We start from the raw sequence: 20,596 nt of genomic DNA, 5'->3' as shown, positions 1-20,596 counted from the left end.
CAATCACGGTACGGGACTCGCTCATCTCGTCCCCCGCGCCCCTGTATTTTTGGCAGCATCGGTTTCGTGAAATAATTGCTCTAAACTCCGTCTAGAGGATTCCTAGTCTATGAGACTCGGTTACTAAACTAATGATCCGTTGACTATTTTACTATCCCATCAGGTAGACGGCTATGTAATATAAATTTTTTCAAATGATTTTTACGCCTAAGACCCCAATCTGTTAAACAAAATCCATTGTTTCATTTGTGCGAGCGTTCAGCTCCCGTGTGGAGCGCGTGCCAAAGCAACAATGTCTTTGAAAAAGCGACTGTATCGTCTTGGTTTAAAGGTTCAAATCTATGTACCTACATGTAATGTTTTGGTAATGTGTAATGTATCTAGAACGATCGACCAACTCAATGTAGGCGAGCGCTAATATTATTACATAGATTTGAACCTTAAAACCACCACCATACAGCCGCTTTTTAAACGACATTTTTGCTATGGCACACGCTCTACACGGAAGCTGACCGCTCGCACAAAAGAAACATTGGCTTTTGTTTCACAGATTAGGGTTTTAACCGTAAAAATCATTTCATAAGAAAATTCATACTATACATACATGTTGACCATGACAGTCTGTCATTTTAATAATACAGTCATTATATGTTTTGAGACAAACAAATTAATATAGTTTTCAAACCTGTGTGACGTGATACGTCTAGGTGTACTGTTTAAAATGCACCACTCTCCCCCCCCCCCCTCCACCTGACGCTCGACCCCCCCCCCCCCCACCTTGAAATGTGTCCCCGTTGGTAGTTTTTTGGCATTCTCACGAAAACTATAATAGATATCAAAAAAGTGTCAAGGACAGAATTAATCCTCATTAAATTTAGAACAAAAATGGTCTTATGTGTTTTATTATAAGTTGGACGGTATTCAAGCTATAAGTACTTGTATAACCTTAAAATAACAAAATAACCATACTAGTATGACGAAATGCAGAATATCTTCAAAACGGCTAGACCGATTTTAATAAAATATACCTAAAAAATCACCGCAGTGAAGCCAGCTATCAAACAAAAGAAACTACATCAAAATCGGTTCATCCGTTTCGGCGTTACGAAGTCACAGGTAAACACAGAAATACAAATTTTTTTCAACTGCACCCAATAATTTTGTAAACCGATTAATTTTGATCAATTATTTTAATGAGATGATGTCCCTTGAAGTTTTAGGTTTACGAAAAGTTAAAAAACATGGAAAACGGCCCAGTATTTTTCAAATTATCGGCATTTTCCCGATTTGTGAGTGGTTTCGTGTTATCACGCGCACGAGTTGCCCTTGACCCCTATAAAACGGGGGGTAGGGGAGGGGTTGTTATCAGTCACTTATCAGAAGTTGACCGGTACACATATCCGCATATTTTCCCGTAAAGAAGACCTGTGAAAAATGGAAACCACTGAAGCTGAAGTCCGCCAAGTCGTCCAGCTCAGCTCCTGCAAGAGGGGCGTAGCCAACGTTCAGTAGCTGCCACGCTGAATTTAAGTCAATCTACAGTTTGCAGAGTTTACCAGAGGTTCCAACGGACTGGATCCTTTACTTCAAGACCAAGAAGCGGCCGCAAAAAGTGTACATCAGAGAGGGACGACCGCTTCATTGTCACAACATCTCTCCGAGATCGACACCTGACAAGCGTTGCCATCCAGCAGCGTCTGCGTGAGATACGAGGAGTGGCTGCCAGTGAGTGGACAATAAGAAGAAGACTTAAGAAAGCGAACTTGACATCCAGGAGGCCTGCAACGGGGCCCAGATTGCTGGCGCGACACCGTACAGCCCGAAGAGAGTTTGCAGAAAATCATATGGACTGGACCATTGAGCAATGGACCGCAGTTCTCTTCTCGGACGTGTGCAGAATATGCTTGAATGGATGTGACCGAAGAGGAAGAGTCTACAGAAGGCCAGAAGAACGGTTCGCCCAATGTTGCTTCTAAAAATACTGGGCCGTTTTCCATGTTTTTTAACTTTTCGTAAACCTAAAACTTCAAGGGACATGATCTCATTAAAATAATTGATCATAATTAATCGGTTTACAAAATTATTGGGTGCAGTTGAAAAAAATTTGTATTTCTGTGTTTACCTGTGACTTCGTAACGCCGAAACGGATGAACCGATTTTGATGTAGTTTCTTTTGTTTGATAGCTGGCTTCACTGCGGTGATTTTTTAGGTATATTTTATTAAAATCGGTCTAGCCGTTTTGAAGATATTCTGCATTTCGTCATACTAGTATGGTTATTTTGTTATTTTAAGGTTATACAAGTACTTATAGCTTGAATACCGTCCAACTTATAATAAAACACATAAGACCATTTTTGTTCTAAATTTAATGAGGATTAATTCTGTCCTTGACACTTTTTTGATATCTATTATAGTTTTCGTGAGAATGCCAAAAAACTACCAACGGGGACACATTTCAAGGTGAGGGGGGGTCGAGCGTCAGGTGGAGGGGGGGGGGGGGGAGAGTGGTGAATTTTAAACAGTACACCTAGATGTATCACGTCACACAGGTTTGAAAACTATATTAATTTGTTTCATTTTCCCATACATTGATTACATAGAATGACTCAATTATAACATAAACTAGACACATTAGATAGCAGATTAGCCACCGCACTGACCCAGGCTCTCTAAAGTGATATTCAGTCCTTAAAACAGCTACTATTTTATATCAAACCTTCAAAACTAAATTACAATTTAAGCCACGCTGTGTCAAAACAAAAAATACAGATGTTTATAAAAGATAACTTTGACCATTTTTGTTTTCTATTTTCAAGATTTATTAAATGTCTATTCCAAGTAGATCTGCTAAGAGTGCAAAGGAAACATAACAGTTTATCAGCCAATGAGGTACAGATGTAATGCATAATTGTTTTCCATCGTATTTTCTCGGAAACATTCGTATTCGTCATGCTACTCAGTCAACCACAATACTTTTTGTACCAAGACTGTCTGAAATAGCAAGGACGCGTTCGTACGTTTCCGTGAAGAAAAAGATGGGAAGAAGAAGCACTACATCTGTATACATGTTTTTCTTTACATTCTCTGCAGCTCTATATGGAATAAGTAGACTAAATTTACCATTCAAATTTTATAAAGTTATAGCAAATAAATACAATAGTGATCTAACACCGTGTTTTACTAAAGCCGTGATGGTAATATATAACGATGATGTGCATGATTGTGAAGGAAATTATTACACCAACAAGCAAAGAAACATGAACAGCGAAACAATAAGTAAGCTTGGGAGATAGAATAGTATTGGATAACGTTAGGATGGAAACAACTTCTCACAACGAGTGTAGTCATTTAGTCAACATAAAAAACTACAGGCGCTCACGGTAAATGTATTTTTCTTGTGACCATAAATTCGAGTATGATTTTATTTATATGGTATATTAATTGTTGGTTCAAAACGCAGCACATTTTAATTAGTACCCTAATATTCTCATAATACTCTTATGCAATGTACTCCTAAATTCTCATTTTTAACAACATACTTTGTGATAAATACTTCCACAAAGATTTTTTTTAATGTTCAGCTAGACTCTACGAGGTGAATATGTACTATGTAGTCATAGTGAAACACTTTTATTGTTGAGCCCACCCCAAAGTTGCGAAAAATTTTGAGATCAGACAAAGCACGAACATCCATTTTTTTGCGATTTTAGGTTTGGTCGCATAGTGAACGTTGTTTATTTTGAGATTCATACTCCTAACAAAGTATAGGTAAGTATTTACAGAACAGCCTATGTAAAGCAATGTCGTTGTTCAATAGTAGATTGTTAACCAATGGATGAAATGTTGCCTTTCACCCGAGTTAAACACTATTTTTCATTTCGTATACGAGGAAAGTAAAATGCATGTTTTTTTAAAACATGACTAAGTATACATTATTATAGTATTTTTGATGGGTACTTTCAATTAACAATTTAGGCAAATTTCTGCACACCGTTTAGGACAACAATGACCCTCTTTCAGAGCATGAGAAATGGAAAAGTTGTTCCCACCCAATTAGATTACAAACCTTGCTGCTGCGGACTGCCCTCCTTCTCCTTCTTGTCTGGCGCGCTACACGGTATCGATATGGCCTGGCTGGTCGGCACCTGACTAGTCGGTATCGATATGCCCTGCACTAGGTTGGCGCCGGGTATCGATATCATTTGGTTGCCGAGCGCGGATAACGGTATCGATATGTTAGTGCCCGGTATCGTCACGGTGGCCTGTTGCTCTGTTAGCGGGGGGGTGGCAACACTGATTAGTATGGTGGTTGTTGAAGCTGCATGCACATGCTAGATAGAACAGTAGGGGAATGAGTGCCTAGACGGTGCCCTCATCCTGGTATAAGTTCAATACAGAATAACTTTATAAATCACTTTAGTTTCTGAATTTCTAAACAAAAAAACACTCTCGGTACAAGCGGTACTCGGTACAAGCTGTACTCGGCACAAGCGGAGCGAATGACATACCGGCCGTTCGGCGCTAGGCGCAGGGCTATAACCGCGAAAATCGAAGTTCGCAAATTGCGGGCATTTTTCTCTGTCACTCTAATTACGCCTTCATTGGAGTAAAAGAGAAAGATCCGCAATTTACGAATTTCGATTTTCGCGGTAGCCCCTCTGACCTAAGAGTTTCAATATCGATTGCAATTCGCGCTATTTTAATTAATTAATTAATTATTCTAGACACTTGGATGAGGGTACTGTCAGGGTCTTTGCCCAAAAATACACCTCGACAGTTGGAGGTATGGTAGAAATGTAATAGCATGTACCTAATTATTTGTGAGATAAATGTGCGGGTGATGGTAACTAAAACTAAATATATAATTATAAGCATTTAATATAAAAATTTTACCTTCCAATAAAATTATTATTATGTTTCCTATCCACATCGGATATCTTCATTGAGAGAGTAACGCGATCGTTGACCAATGATGCCGCTAGCGTCTATGTAGTCGCTCCGCCCCACGCCGTGACGTAGTTCCGCTTCCACTTCCTGCGAACCGTTGCTCGCTTCCCGCCACTCGCCACCGCCATGTCATTGTTGAGGAGAAGTACCGTCGGCATAAAAGTAGCCTAGTAGCCTGCCAGGAAGGCATTACTCAGATATCCGATGTGGATAGGAAACATAATAATAATTTTATTGGAAGGTAAAATTTTTATATTATGTGTTCCGTACTCCACATCGGATATCTTCATTGAGACCTGTTTATTATCTCCTGGTGGCGAGTTAGCGGGCGCGCAAGCGATAGGGCTACACCTACTGTCATAGAACTCAGAGAACGAATAAATATGTATACACCATATTGCAACCCATGAAATCACAGTGACTCGTTATAATGTGAATTACAGGAAATTGAGAATTGAAATTGTAATCTCAGGTTCGAATCTGACGTTAAACTGGTTTAAGAGAATTCTCATTCGAAATCGCATCCGATCCGCAAAATCTCGGCGAGTCATGTTCCCAATTAACATAAGCGAAAATATCGCTAAGTGAATAGCTTTCCAGCCAATTTAGTTATTAAGTACATCGTGGATCAAAAGCAATCGTAGGCGAGGCCGGCTTGGATGAGACTGTGGCTGAAAGAAATAAGCGAAGTGTCCCCTAACATTTTGTGTAATTCTCGCAAGGTGACGTACCCAGACTACCTACTTATACTGGGTCTATACTTTATTCCGGAGCTTCTAAGAGTCCAGTCGGTAAGACACGTTATCTGGTTTAGAGCCGAATTTCGGACACAAAATAATAGCGTTAAAGTTATCTATATAATTGCCCGGGCTACAGTGTAGTAGAGTAAGGTCATTGACCCTGCGGCCTGATGCTAACAGCAAAAGTGCGGCAGCTATTCTATCGTACTTCTTCTAACGTACCTAACGTTGTAGGGCTATTTAAATTAGGGCAAGTAGATGTCTCGCGTCCCAAGCTGGTGCTTTGGGAGGCGCTGGTCTCGCTATTAATGGCGTTGGAAGAAGGCATAGTGTCCGATAGTGGTTCATACACAGCACTTGTGAGAGGCTTATGAACGAGTATCGTTCTGAAAGCTAACATGGATAATAGAAATAGACGTCTGAGATAGCTCGCTACTTCACTGGATAGAGGTACCTGGCAGTTGATCTTATTTTTGATGCACCATAAAGACCGTTTCTACATTGTGGCCGTATATGCAGCCTAGACAAGGGGACGATCTAGGGGCTCCCGTTACTGTTTTCTATACAAACACAGTACCGGAATCGGGAATATCCGGTTCTTCCATATTAGTGAGACAGTGACAGTTGCGTTTCGTTCGCTACGTAGCGTTAGACCTTGGCATGTTATATGCATGCGCCAGTCACGCCAGTAGCGGACGTCACTCCTGATCCCGCCAGCTCGGTGTTGGAGCGTCCTATCTGACAGGAGCTACGCCTCATTCTTAAGGTCGTTGACTCGTAAGGGAGGGCGGTCTGACGTTGTGTTCACTAGGACCGCCAGTAAATTGCAAGCTTACCACAGCTGCTTTAAGACTCCTTATCACGCCGTCGCAGTACACAGACTAGGCTGGGAGGTGGAGACATCCATGCCAAGTCTCACAGGCAGCTGTCAAAGGTCGTGGTAGCAGTTCAATGAGTCTGTTAAGAAATACCGTGGCACAGTGCGAGGGCTCTCGAAAGCGGAGGCCGGCCAACAAGGCGCCTGTCAGGTGAAGACAGTCTCGGCGGCTGCTGGGCGCAGCTGCCACTCGGGCGCGCAGTGACTTCTTGATAAACCGTTGCCCTCGGGGGTTGTACCGACCTGGCAAGTAGCAAGCAACCAGCGCGACCTGTAGACGATCTGCTGGCATCAGCAGTTTTTGCGACAGCCGTAGTAACGGAAGGGATGTAGTGTCGCCGTCGTTTTATGTATACTGTACCGGTGCGGTTGTATGTTTACACTTCTGTCGTCAGCGCTGCAGATGCGGCCCGTTAACGGTTACTCTTCGCTGAAAGGGCCTTACCTCGTACATTGTCTACCAATATTGGAGATTGTAACGGACTGCTTGCATAAGATGAGGAAGAAAGTGGTGCGAGGCTTTCGGCAGCTCCGTGTTGCTGGGGACTGCGAAGGCTTCACCTTCCTCCATGAACTAAAGTTTGCGAATTTGAGACTGAACAGAAGGCATTGAGTCTCATTTCTGCGAGAAACTCTGCAGCAAGGCAGGCCTGTATGTCGCGAAAAAGAAAACTTTCAATCGGTGTGTTGTGCCGCGTGTCCCACGTGATGTCTAGGAGCGTGATGGTCTAATTCGCTTTATCCGAAGAGACACCCTATATCGAGTTAGTATAGGGCATCGAGTTAGTAGCATGCTTTTAAGGAAATCGAACTGATGAAATCAAGTCTAAAATCGATTTTGGCGCTTTGCGTAACAAAACTGTTTCGATAAAGTCGAATACAGACAGATGGAAACTGCTGGAGTCCTCCTGGCCCCTTTCTCTTAGCACCGGAAACTCAAGCTTGTTCAGGCGCAGCGGGTTTATTTGTCCCATTTTGTTTATTATGGCTTTTCGCACGAGTTCGTCTTTGTAAGACGGAACTTAAGCTGGAGAGCGCGAGCAAGTAGAGATAATTATGTGAAGTCTGCAGACCTTTTCGATGCCTTTCACCTCGGTTTCGAGCGGTCGCACAGGGCCTTGTCGCTAGCTGTTCTCCGGTTGGACCACTCCATGGCCTCGAGAAGTCGTAGGAGCTTCGAAGCGACACAGCGAAGTCGATCAGCACCTTTATGAAGCCCGGGAACACGACGTATTTTCCTCTGAGTATCGACATATCTTACCGCTTTCAACTCCGGGCAGTCGAGCCGCGCTAGGACGGGGCTCTTTACGACCTTGTTTGCCGTCGCCGGAGGATTCTTTAACCGAAACCAAGAGCTTAGCGGTCTGTTCGTGCTGTACCATACCATACCTATACCTGCACCATAGCTATAGGCGCCTGCGTACCTCAATGGAACCATGTGGACAGGACAAAACTGATACTGTGGCGCCCAGCGAGCAAGGGACGACATCGTCGTAGTTGCAGCATCGGTGGACAGCATCGGCGTGATTGTGGCAACCGCCGCCGCTCGGGAGGCGCCGGTGCGTGAAGCTAGGGGCGCCATCGTGGCGGCCGGCTCGGGGGGGGGGGGGGGGCATCGGTGCCTGAGGCCGGGCGGCTCATGGCGGCCGCCACTGGTTCGGGAGGCGCCGGTGCGTGCGGCGAGAGGCGCCATCGTGGCGGCCAGCTCGGGAGGCACCGGTGCATGAGGCGGTCGCCGTCTGGCTGGCTGGTCTGGGAGGCACTGCTGTGAGGCGAGAGGCGCCATCGTGGCGGCCAGCTCGAGAGGCGCCAGTGCGCAGGTGGTGGTGCCATCGTGGCGGGCGGCATCATCGTGGCGGGCAGCGCCATTGTGGCAGCCGCCGCCGCCGCGTCGATGCGTAATGCGAGAGGCGCCATCGTGGCGGCCAGCTCGGGGGGCAGGCGGTGTCATCGAGCGGGCGGCGCCATCATGGCGGCCACCGTCGCCAGGCTCAGGTGCGAGAGGCGCCGTCGTGGCGGCCAGCTCGACAGGCGCCGGTGCGCGTGACGGACGTTACCGGCACGGGAGGCGCCGATGGCTAGGCTCGTAGTTGCACGCATCATCACGGCGACGCTGTTGCCCTCGGCGGTGCCATCGTGGTGGCCACCACCGGCGCGTAGGTCACCAGCGACGTCATGACGGCCGGCAACCAACGCGGCGATCGTCGCTGTACTCGTAGTCTTTCCACTGCTTACACGTAACTTACCTTCCTTCCGCTCGAGCAGTCGGGACGCAGAAGCGGTCCGCCTTCACCTTGGCGCGATCCACCCGCGATGCGCCCGCAGCTGCAGGAGCGGGCGTGTGACGCGCAGAGCCACGCGGATCTCTCGGAGTCCCGCTGGACTGGAAGCGTCCGCACCGCAACTGCAGCAATAGGAGCGGGCGTGTAACGTCTCGCGGAGTCCCGCGGACTGGAGGCGTCCGCACCGTGACTGCAGCAACAGGAGCGGGCGTGTGACGTCTCTCGGAGTCCCGCGGACTGGAGGCGTCCGCACAGCGACTGCAGCAGCAGGAGCGGGCGTGTGACGCCTCTCGGAGTCCCGCGGACTGGAGGCGTCCGCACCGCGACTGCAGCAACAGGAGCGGGCGTGTGACGTCTCTCGGAGTCCCGCGGACTGGAGGCGTCCGCACCGCGACTGCAGCAACAGGAGCGGGCGTGTGACGTCTCTCGGAGTCCCGCGGACTGGAGGCGTCCGCACCGCCACTGCAGCAACAGGAGCGGGCGTGTGACGTCTCTCGGAGTCCCGCGGACTGGAGGCGTCCGCACCGCGACTGCAGCAACAGGAGCGGGCGTGTGACGTCTCTCGGAGTCCCGCGGACTGGAGGCGTCCGCACCGCGACTGCAGTAACAGGAGCGGGCGTGTGACGTCTCTCGGAGTCCCGCGGACTGGAGGCGTCCGCACCGCGACTGCAGCAACAGGAGCGGGCGTGTGACGTCTCGCCGAGTCCTGCGGACTGGAGGCGTCCCCCGTGGCCCGCAGCGTCGCGGTGTCTCGGAGTCACCTTGGACGACAGCAGAAGACGCGGCGCGCGCGGGCGGGGGCGGGCGCCGGGCCCGCGCCCCCGCGCCGGGGGTCGGGGCGCCCCGGGCGCGCCGCAACTAACAACACGAGGTACTCCCAGGCTACTGCCTGAGAACCCTCCGCGAGTGACGAAGTAACTTCTGAACGCCAATAAAATTAGAATATCTTAAACTGGCTCACCGGATGGTTCGAGACAATCCAAACCTCCTTATCAGCGAAGCGCGGCGCCCGAAAGCAGCGCGCGCAGGCCGTCCGCCGCCGCGCCGCCCGGGCGCCGCCCCCGCCTGCAGGCACGATGACCGCACGTTCCCTCTCCGATGCGGAGCGACTTGTTACCACTTGTTAACAAAAACCACTGACGCACTTCCTACTTCGATCTCGAAAATGCGAGTTAACGGTAACGATTTTAGCAGCATGGAATGTGAAAATTAATTTAGCAAGAAAAAAGTGGGTAGAATCGAAAAGCACCGTTCGATGACTTCGATCGCGAGACCGCCAAAAGACTAATAGTGGCGATCTCTGCCATATCTCACTATTTAATCGACCGAGCTTTGGATCGGAAATGTTAAAGCACCATGCTGCAAAAATATACGCAAAAAATATTTGCGGACCATCGGTCAAGACGGTCGACGAAACAATGACATGGCGGTGGCGAGTGGCGGGAAGCGAGCAACGGTTCGCAGGAAGTGGAAGCGGAACTACGTCACGGCGTGGGGCGGAGCGACTACATAGACGCTAGCGGCATCATTGGTCAACGATCGCGTTACTCTCTCAATGAAGATATCCGATGTGGAGTACGGAACACATAATAATATAGTATAGTATAGTATAGTATTATAGTTTGTAGTGTCGACTTGTGTCTATATTCTCATATTCACTATTTACAATCCTGCACCAAATTAATTACTGTCTCTGTTTAGCCCAATGGTTGACTGGTAGAGAATGCCTCAAGGCGTTAAGTCCGCCAATTGTACTCTTTTTTTGTAAATTTGTGCAATAAAGTTTAAATAAATAAATAAATAAATAAATAAATATAGTTAAATTATGTTTTAAAAATTTCACAAATAAAAAGGTATAATTTCAATATGTACACGACAGAGTTCGAATGTAGGGTGTGATAACTACATGATATTATGATCCAAACCATTTAATGTCTAATAACTGGGGAAGTATTTACATTGAAGACGTACTGTCTGAACTATTAAAAGGCGAAGCTTATGAAATGAAATAAGACAGCAATCCCAAAGCAAAGATCAAGTTGTGAGTGTTATAAGCTTATGACTGATGATGATAATATTGTCTTTTGATAAATTAATTCTTATAAGTCAGAATTTCCATACAAACTTGTAACCATTATGAAATAACTTTTAGTGAAACATCATTTATTAAATGATATTCACCGTTAAGAAGTACATACATCTTTTGTGTCAACTACGCCACTTTTTGACATAAATTGTATTAAACTGACCAGATTCAAAATTTACAGCAGGCAACTAAATACCATAAACTAAAATGATAGTTTAATTGGTTAATCTACTACCCAATCCAACTGTCAATGTCAACTGCCAAATTAGGTAGCTGATTAGTTAACTGAATGGGGTTGGCCGGTCGAAGTATTAAGCAGATGGCGCCATCATAGCTTGCCCTGTCCCTAGAATAGTGTCAAATTTTTGTTTTTTTAATGCCCTGGATGCCAGCTCTTTAAGCCAAACCTCATAGAAAAAGGGGCAAGCTATGATGGCGCCATCTACGCAAACCTTTGACAGTTGCCAACCTCATTGTTAGTTTGGTATTGGGGATATGAAAACAGAGCTAAGACTTTCGCTGGGTACGTAGTTTATTAGCTTGCATCGAAAAAGTAAAACAAAATATTAAGTATCTTAAAAACGGGTCACTCACGTATTTTAAGTCGAAAAACGCTCGACATGTTCATGTTGTTCGTGAGTGACCCGTTTTGTTATCAAAATATTAAGTTTTAATTTATAGGATGTTGTCAAGTCTGTAAGGTAACTCCAACTTATACCGGATATTCAACAGTTATATAATTCCTAAATCTTACCAGTGGGCAGGTGCATGACGTTCTGTAGGAAGCCGGCGGGCAGCACCGGCGTCCTCACGAGCTGCCCGTTCACGAGGCTCACCTGGCCCATGCCGGAGAAGTTCTGCAATGGAAGTTGGTTGACATTTATTCAACTAACTAAACTGCAAAACGTATAATTGAACGCATAATTCAAGACCAAAAAAAAGTAAGACAATGTTGCCACTTTTACTAGCGCGTCTTGTATATTTATGTAAAAATAAGTAAATAAAAGTACTTTTTTAAAGTGAAGGAAAACATCGTGAGGAAAGAAGAACAATATCTATTGCATAAAGTATGCGGTATTAACCTGCTTTAAGGTCTTGGTATCTGGTGGGCGTCGTTCGCTTTATTTATTTAATGTATTTATTTCCGATAACAAGATCCATACATTTTAATAGTTACATTACATATATAAATACCTAATACAATAAATTAAATTAATTTAAATAAAACTACTTCTTAAAGTACTTAACTAAATTTGCCCAACAGCACCTCTATGGTCCATGTGCATAGAGTTCCATTTGCGCACTATTGGACACTGTAAATTGTCTATAACAGTGTATACATAAGTACACCTGTCATGTTGGACACATTGTAAACTCAACATAATTTATGTAGTGCACCCGTACGCTGAGCGTAGTGTCAAGCGGAGATTGACGTTCGATGATCGCGCGACGGCGTCAGCGGCGGCCATAGGTTAAAACGGGACACAGAGATCGGGCCTTTCCCACCTATGATTGCCGCTGCCGGTCGCGCAAAGTCGTGGCCGGGCCGTAACGTCGTAGGTTGCAGAAATACGAATATATCGAGCATATCAGTACACGTTACTAACCTGCGAGTGCTGCGCGGGTATGAAGAGCGCATCTTGGCCGTCGACGGTGACTGCCTGCATGGGTTGTACCCCTCCGCCTACTAAGCAGCCGCCGTACACGCCGCCTTGTTGCTGCACACAGAACCGAACATAAACCAACTAATAGTAACTTAACACCTCGTCTATATCTACACAGATCGAGCTGCTTTACGACAAATTCCTCACAACGCGGAAATTTCTGTGTGAACGCGCCACCTAATAACTCGTTTGACTAGTACATAGGTATATGGTATACCATATCAGGCCAACTAAAGTATAGGTACCTATTCATGGTAAGATAGCCTGCTAATACTAGTTCTCATTCTAACCAGGGGTGCGAAACTCCTGACTTCGGGCAAACTCGGCTCCGCCGATAGCCGAAAGGGATAGTGCCATATATTCCCTGAACCACTGTCAAACTTCGGATTTGTGGAAAGTTTCCTTTCTGTACGGTAGTACTATTATTTATTCTGTGTTCTAAAATAATATAATGTTGATTGTAAATTACCTGTAATAGCTGTGGATGTATCTGCAGCAACTGCTGCGGAGTGTTCTGGTAGGTGGCGCCCTCGCCGCTCGATACCACGCCGCCACCCAGTAACGACTGCAGCTGCTGCATTGATATAACCTAAAATTATACAAAGAATACTGTTGAATTCTCTACATAGAGAGTATATTGTTTTTTTTTTTACTGCCCAATTTAATGAAACATAGTTTTTTACAACAAGTGTTGAAACACATTGTACCAGCCTATAGTAGCAGTTATCTTATGGTTAGACAGGTTTGTAACTTCCTTGAAAACCATGATTTTTAAAGACTGGCCCAAAATATGTAACCAATTATTATTATTTGTATGTCTTTTCCATATCTCGGGACCATGGGGTCCCGGACCTTATGGTTTTATGGTTTAAGAATTCTCAAAAATACAATTTTTATGATATATCTTAGGATTAGGACTAACATGCAGACAATGTAAAATAAATAAGTAATTAACACAAAACAGTAGTTTGGTTACAAAGTGGGTAGAAATACGTTACTAACCGGCTCGGATAGCTAACTCGTACAATTAAATATGATGCATTCCCAACGCTACCAAGAGCCTCCCTTATAGAGGCCAAGGGAGAGACACTCTCTGATACAGAGGTTCGAACGGAACAAACGACTCTCTCTTAAAGAGTCTTGTATCTTTCGCTAATAGAGGTAATATAGGACAAAAATGATGGGACCTTATAATTACTCTCGTGAATAGAGGTTTCTCATTTATCCAGTTCCACTTTATCCAGGTTTGACTGTATTATATACATTGTTGTCTGAGTACCCACAACACAAGCCTTCTTGAGCTTACTGTGGGGCTTAGTCAATTTGTGTATTAAAAAGTCCTATAATATTTATTTATTTATTTACTAATATACTTAGAGCATACCTGAGGTTGTTGAACTTGAATGCCATTGGGGACGGCATTCGCCGCGTTCGCGATGGCCGCCGATAATTCATTTCCCTGAAAAATATGTACTTCCATTAGAATTTAGTTCTCTTTTTTCACATTATTGTGTATTCCGACTGAATACTCTATTAGGCTGGTCTGGACATATTGTTGATAGAAACAATAAACAACTCACAGAGAGCCCCTGAGCACGAAGCTGCTGCACTACGGCGGAGCTGATGACTCGCAGCTGCGGCTGCTGCTGCTGCTGCAGGTATTGCTGCTGGATTGCAGCAAGAGTGGCAGCTTCGCTCTGCACCTGGAATCAATGCAATATGCAACTTATTCTCTCCCTCTTCTAGTGCCTCTCCAAGTGAGGGTTGACAGTCATATCTTCGCATATTTCTCCAGGTCATTGGAAAGGTTGAAAAGCTCATCGGAATGAAAAGATTTCTTTGATAGGCTTTCCGATTCCAGTCCATTCCAGAATGTTACGCAGACATATTTTCGTACGACTAGTGCCCTGTTTATCAAAAGCTTGTAACTTGTAATACAAGTAGAAGTCCCTTTTTGACAGCTTTTGTTAGAAAAGGAATTCCACTTATACTCGTATTACAAGTTATAAGCTTTTGATACACATGGCACAGAACATCTTTTTCCAGCCACATTTCCACTTATTATCAAATCTAATCAATTGTATATTATATTTTTGTCTGATGTGTTGCCTTACAATTTGTGGAGTTCTAGATCGTAGACATGATAAATACTAATATTTGTGAAAGAAACGCGATAGAGATAAGCAGATATGGCTAAGAATTTAAGTACTTTTTGACATTTTGATTGCCTAATCTTCTACCGAATCGTACTGTCATTCAAGCACAAAATTGCTAAAAACATTATAAATGAATTCTTCTATAAATATGCCAATGTACTTTTGCGGCTGGGTGCACAAAGCCCGATGGATTGGGTAGTAGATCTGACAATTTTAGTATCAGACCAGTTAGCATGAGCAGGCGTAGCACACTCCGCGATTTCGTTGCTTTGCTACAGGTAGCTATAAGTACATCCGTTCCACCCCAATTTTGGGGAAAGCCATAAGCCGCGCGTGGCGCTGTCGCCACCTGGCGGCCATATCTGTCAGATGGCTGGATGGTTTGTTAGAGAGTGGGTCTTATGTACCTAGTACTATTATTTATTGTCGCATGAGTTGCGTTCTCGCACGTGACTAACACAACGCAGGTCTGAGATTTTGTACAGAGTTAACGAACAGAATTTAGTTTCAAGTACAGTCACCTGCAATAGTATGTTACACAATGAACGCAGCAAAAATATCTGACACGATCTTATTTGTAGAGCCATAGGAGCGCGTCGCATATTTTTGCGGCCTACGAAGAGTAACATATTATTGCAGGTGACTGTACCTACCCAAACATGGTTGTTACATTTTGCAGTAGTATAATAATATAGTAATAATAATTCAGCCTATATACGTCCCACTGCTAGACACAGGCCTCTCATGCGCGAGAGGGCTTGAGCTATAATCCTCATGCTAGTCTTTCACATACACCTTTGAATTTCTTCGCAGATGTATGTAGTATGGGATTATAATAATTGTATTACCTGTTGCTGTATCAACTGCTGCTGTTGCTGCTGCGCTTGTTGCTGCGCTTGCTGTTGGGCCTGTTGAGCCTGTTGTTGGGCTTGCTGTTGCGCCTGTTGTGCCTGTTGTTGGGCTTGCTGCTGCGCCTGTTGAGCCTGCTGTTGGGCTTGTTGCTGTTGCGTTTGTTGTTGTGGGCCTGGAAAGTTAATGGTAGAAATAGTTATAATTACTGAACTAGATTTACTTAGTCATCTCCTCTATTAACCAAGAAGTTTATAAAAAGGCCTTCTTCTATTCCATTATACTTATATTCTGAATCTTTATTTTGCGCTTACTTAACAGTTAGTTTATTATATTGTCTAGATCATCACCATCAGTCTACCTACTGTATTCTCCTAAGGCCCAAAGCCCTACCTATAGTACTTATTCAGTTCGATGACGTTTAAATCATTTTCAATTGGAACAGAATCGGATTTGTTTAGTTTCGTTCAATTTTCAAACAAAACCAAAATCAACTCTATTCCCTGCACTAAAGGTTCAAGTTTCGGTGGCAAATTCTGGATTGTTCATTTGTATGGCTGATCCTTAGGACGGATCATTCAATGTCAAAGAATTAAATGCTTACTGAAATGTTGTTGCTCCTTCTGTTCCTGTTCCGGCCCCATGTTGGCGCCGAGACGGCTGCACGTGGCTGCCAGCAGCGCTAGGGGCGACTGTGGGCCGCTTCCCTCCTGTCATACCAAACACACATTTATTACTAGTGTTATATGGCTGCACCATGGTCCAGTGTTAAACGACCAATTTTAAAGTTTATTGCAAAGGAATAAAGTCCACCATGTGACAACTTGGGAAATTATACTTATAGGTGAATTAGAGCCAGCACCAAACACACTGGACTGATCAAGTTAACTATGAAATTTCCCTTTAAAGATTTAACAGTGGTAGATGGTTTTATGCAACTGACCCAAATTTCTTTATTTAAGAAGTGATATTGAAAGCCTGATAGGTATAGAAATATATAATGGTTAAATAAAATATTTAAGTAAGAATGATATTGTAGGTATTGATAGAGACTGCTAAGGCCGACCCAGAATGTGAACAAAGTTACTTGCACACTAGTAAGTACATTTTATGTATTTTTTTAAAGTACAGGCCTTAAATCCAATCAAGAGTATAAAGAGGAATGAAAACGGGGCACTTTCTATAGTTATTTCTATATAAAGTAACCTGTTTGAATTGAAAGAGCTTATGACTATGATGCAAAATAAATTTAACCCACCAAAGTATATCCTGGATGGTAAGCTACAGTGAATAGGAAAATATTAGCATTAAAATATGGTTAGCGTGTTATAAATATGTATAATAATTACTATGCAGATGAATTTGAATTATACTAAAGCGAACATGAAATAGAGAGATACAATAAATAACATAGTTTGATAGAGACCACATATATTAGCAGAAGTAAGGACTAATGTAGTTACTAGTTACACATAGTGACCACTTATTGTTAGAAAAAAAATTGTTTCTTTATGTGATTGATACACAGATAGACATTATTTTATGAGCATTAATTTATGATGTACCTACATTATATTTGTGAATTTAAAACAGGCAAAGTATGTGTTGCTAATCAAATTTACATATTCGTCACTAAGACTGAATAGCAAATAATTTTAACAAAATATAACAGTATAGAAACAGTGTTTTCTTGAAAACAGTTAAGACACTTTTTGTAGCGGTAGATGACCATTAGCATCAGACACAGTTACCTTAGTATTAATATCCCTCATCTCAACAACATAATGTTTTCAATTGCTCAATCAAGAATTTTATTCAGTGTGTAAGTAGGTACTACACTGAATAAAATTCCTAAAAATTTAAGTCTTATTACCAAGTCAGTAAGGAAGCCATTTCGATAAAAAGTTTATCTGAAATAATTTTTACTATCTATCAGATCAAATAACAAGCGTATGAGACAGGTAATGGGAAAAGGAAGCAAGCTTGATCATAATGGTTCCATTGTGCAAGAGCCGGGTACTTGTTTAACCTAGTTGGTTATCGACTATCAATCTTAATGATTGCTAACTAGCTATGCCTGCTTGTGGCTCTGCCAATGTAGATTCCGACCCGTGTCATTTACCTTTGCCACCCCGAGGGAATACTAAAAAACAATGAAGCAGGCTATGTCCATCTCCAGGATTTAAGCTTTCTACATATTACTAATTCATTCAAAATCAGTAAAAAGACAGTCAATCGTTTTATATTTAGGTATTATCTTACCTCTATGTTGATGTCGCTTGATCAACAAAATAAAATATGAAAGTAAATAAATAAAAAAAGGGATCTAAGAGATTTAAGTAACATATTTGATAGTGAGTATTTGTTGTCAATGTTGTTTATCTTTATTATTTGTTGTCAACCAGTTTAGCTTGTTGTTAATTGGTTATTTTTAAGTTGTAGTCTATTTTGATGCATAATGTATTCACTGGGACAGCTCTAATGTGCCAGCCAGACTTGGTCCTAGGTGAAAAGCCTCTAGAGCATCTATTATATTCAATGCACAGTCAGACTAGCTCTATATTAGGAAAGTGTTATGATTTCTAAAGTAAAAGTAAAGGTTTCCCTCCAACTCTTTAACTCTTAATTATCACTTATCAGTATACCTACTATGTTTAGGTGTTACCTTTAATGTTTATTAAAGTTCTTATGAACATGAGTTGAATTAAAAGTTTATAACAAAATATTTCTTGAGATAAACTAATTAGGCTATCAACTAATTAGCACAAATTTGCGATCGAACCGGCTTCTTTAATGAGTACAGCTTCATAAAGTACTTTATTCGAACATTATAATTAGCGGAGTGGAGATATATCGACATAACTTACTAAACAGATAGCCGCTCAAGCACAATGAGTGCTAACAGGCGTGAACTAAAGGGGGAACATGACACTGGGAACCCTTTGTAGTACGAATTTACGCTCAATTTTTTCTTTAACGGTTGTTCAGATAAAACCAGAACTAAAATACCTACCTAGTTTATTTTAACACACTTACCGTGTATTGTTGAACTGGTGCTGCAACCATTTTCACTTGATTGATGACACCATGGATGTTAAATAAAATAATTTAAGCGGGTTTTAGATTTAAATTTTGGACAAACTTCTATTTTCTCCAAATAAACATAAATATGACAGATGTCCGTTATTGCACAGATTAATAAAAATTTTGAAAAAACAAACAACAAATACAATAATCATAGACAAATCATTCGTTCAATTACATTCGTTTTTGATTATCTACAATATCTACATTAATAATACTTCCGGTAGTGACTTGACAAGTCAAGTACAAAAAGCTTCTTGAAAAAGAAAAAGTGGTATTAACTGACACTTGAGATTTTTAATGAACGCGTAGTTACGAAATAAGTTTTGCTGAATACTTCAAGGAAGTTCAAAAGTTCCAACTGTTCAGTGTATACATCGCAGTAGTTGAAGTCGACACGCCTTTTCCTAACGAGTGCCGGGAGTCGTCGCACGCAAGGCCGCCGCCGCCCTTTGATCCACCCACCTCAAATCGCGTGACTGATTTTATGCAGTTGTTGAAGAGGTTATCTGAGACGTATTGAATATGATGTGATCACTAATATATTCTACGCTCAGGGCTGTACGTAAGACATATCAAAATCTTTGATTAAGTTTAACAATAAATCAATCAACATGTTTTATTTTAAAAATGGCGACATCCGCGACCTTCATTGCAAGAGTGAGTACAATCAAAATGTTAATTCTATTGACAGGTTTACAATGCTCTTATCACGTAACTAGTTTGTTATTGTTGGTGTTAAATTGTAAATGGGTGGGAAGCGGAACTGGAGGAGGACGCTGATGCTATTTCGGCAAGGGAGTTGCTTGCAAAGCGGTCACAACCTCCTGCGTGTGGCCTGGCGGGCCCCACACGCCAGGGGCCGCACTCGCCCCGCCCTCCCCCTGCGCCGACACGAGACCGCTGCCCGCTGGCGTCCGTTTTGTTACACAATAATACTACGTCCTTTCACTTCAAACAATTTACCTTGCCTGTTTTATCCTCGTTTATGTATTCCACCTCCGCTTTAGTAGGCTCAGACGACATTATCCACTTGACACTTGCAAAATAATATTTTTCTTTGTTCGCGAACGGAACGCACCATCCTCACGACCGGCCGCCAAAATGCGGCGAGCGTACTGACGAGCATAGGCGAAACCGCTCGGCAAACTTCGGAGATCCGCCTCCTATCGCGGTCGGATTTATTTCAGTTTTAAATGTTTTTCAGTGATGACGGTTCTTCTTGAGGGTATGAAAGTTGCCGAAACTCACCAATAATTATATTTACTTACAATTTGATACCTGAAAAGTTTCTCTGGGCATTAAAATCAAGTATAAGTATTATTTTGTGCTTGTCGGTCCTTATCTCTGTCCCTTTCTATCGAGGACAGGTCTCGATTATTGGTAGGCAGCAGCTGCGCCTCTCTCCTCCTCCCCGTCGCGGGTGCGGCGCCGCCGCCCGATAATAATAATTGAAAGTAGGAAGGACGTAATAATGGGTGTATAACCTCGCGCCCGCGGCCTCCTTGGGCGGGCAAAAAATGCACACATGTCGTGCCGCTTGGCGCGCCAGCCGTGTCTGGTAACGAGACGTGGTCTGTAAACAAACGATAAGGGTACACGAGGTACTCTGTTGCATTTGCAAGTCTTTGTTCACATGACTCCACGTAGTAACTCACATTACGACATGCTCATGTTTGAGCAACTTTTATCGTATTCGAGCAAGTACCCTTGGTAAGTGAATTACCAACAAGAAGGATATGTCAGTCATGTGGCCTTATAGTTTGAGTAGTTTGACCTACAAAGAAGAACATAATTACCTGAGCAATCAGGCATCTAGTTATCATTTCTCAATACATGTTTGTAAACAAATCATAACGGGCTGCTGGAACCTAGTTAGTTTTTGTTCGTTATTAGACTAATTATTGCTA

At 43.1% G+C, this 20,596-nt stretch overlaps 1 protein-coding gene across 2 annotated transcripts in view; it reads right to left on the bottom strand.

Annotated features, from left to right (window-relative positions):
* Positions 1-20,329, bottom strand: part of LOC134663989 (transcription factor Sp3-like) — a 32,687-nt gene extending 12,358 nt beyond the window's left edge. Inside the window, exons 1-9 of one of the 2 annotated variants that reach the window (XM_063520548.1) lie at positions 19,653-20,329; positions 16,207-16,312; positions 15,602-15,777; positions 14,178-14,300; positions 13,982-14,056; positions 13,067-13,186; positions 12,541-12,651; positions 11,688-11,790; positions 4,068-4,271 (exon numbers count right to left, since the gene is read on the bottom strand). In XM_063520548.1, coding sequence (XP_063376618.1) covers positions 4,068-4,271; positions 11,688-11,790; positions 12,541-12,651; positions 13,067-13,186; positions 13,982-14,056; positions 14,178-14,300; positions 15,602-15,777; positions 16,207-16,312; positions 19,653-19,712 — 1,078 coding nt within the window. In that variant the 5' untranslated portion in view covers positions 19,713-20,329. The remainder of the gene's footprint in view (positions 1-4,067; positions 4,272-11,687; positions 11,791-12,540; positions 12,652-13,066; positions 13,187-13,981; positions 14,057-14,177; positions 14,301-15,601; positions 15,778-16,206; positions 16,313-19,652) is intronic. The other variant, XM_063520549.1, reaches the window with a different exon arrangement.
* Between the last annotated feature and the right edge of the window lie 267 nt (positions 20,330-20,596).

This window comes from Cydia fagiglandana, chromosome 4 (genome assembly GCF_963556715.1).
Source record: "Cydia fagiglandana chromosome 4, ilCydFagi1.1, whole genome shotgun sequence".
Taxonomy (NCBI): Eukaryota; Metazoa; Arthropoda; class Insecta; order Lepidoptera; family Tortricidae; genus Cydia; species Cydia fagiglandana.
The sequence above is the reverse complement of the archived record's forward strand: the minus strand, read 5'-3'. Positions and strand labels throughout refer to the sequence as shown.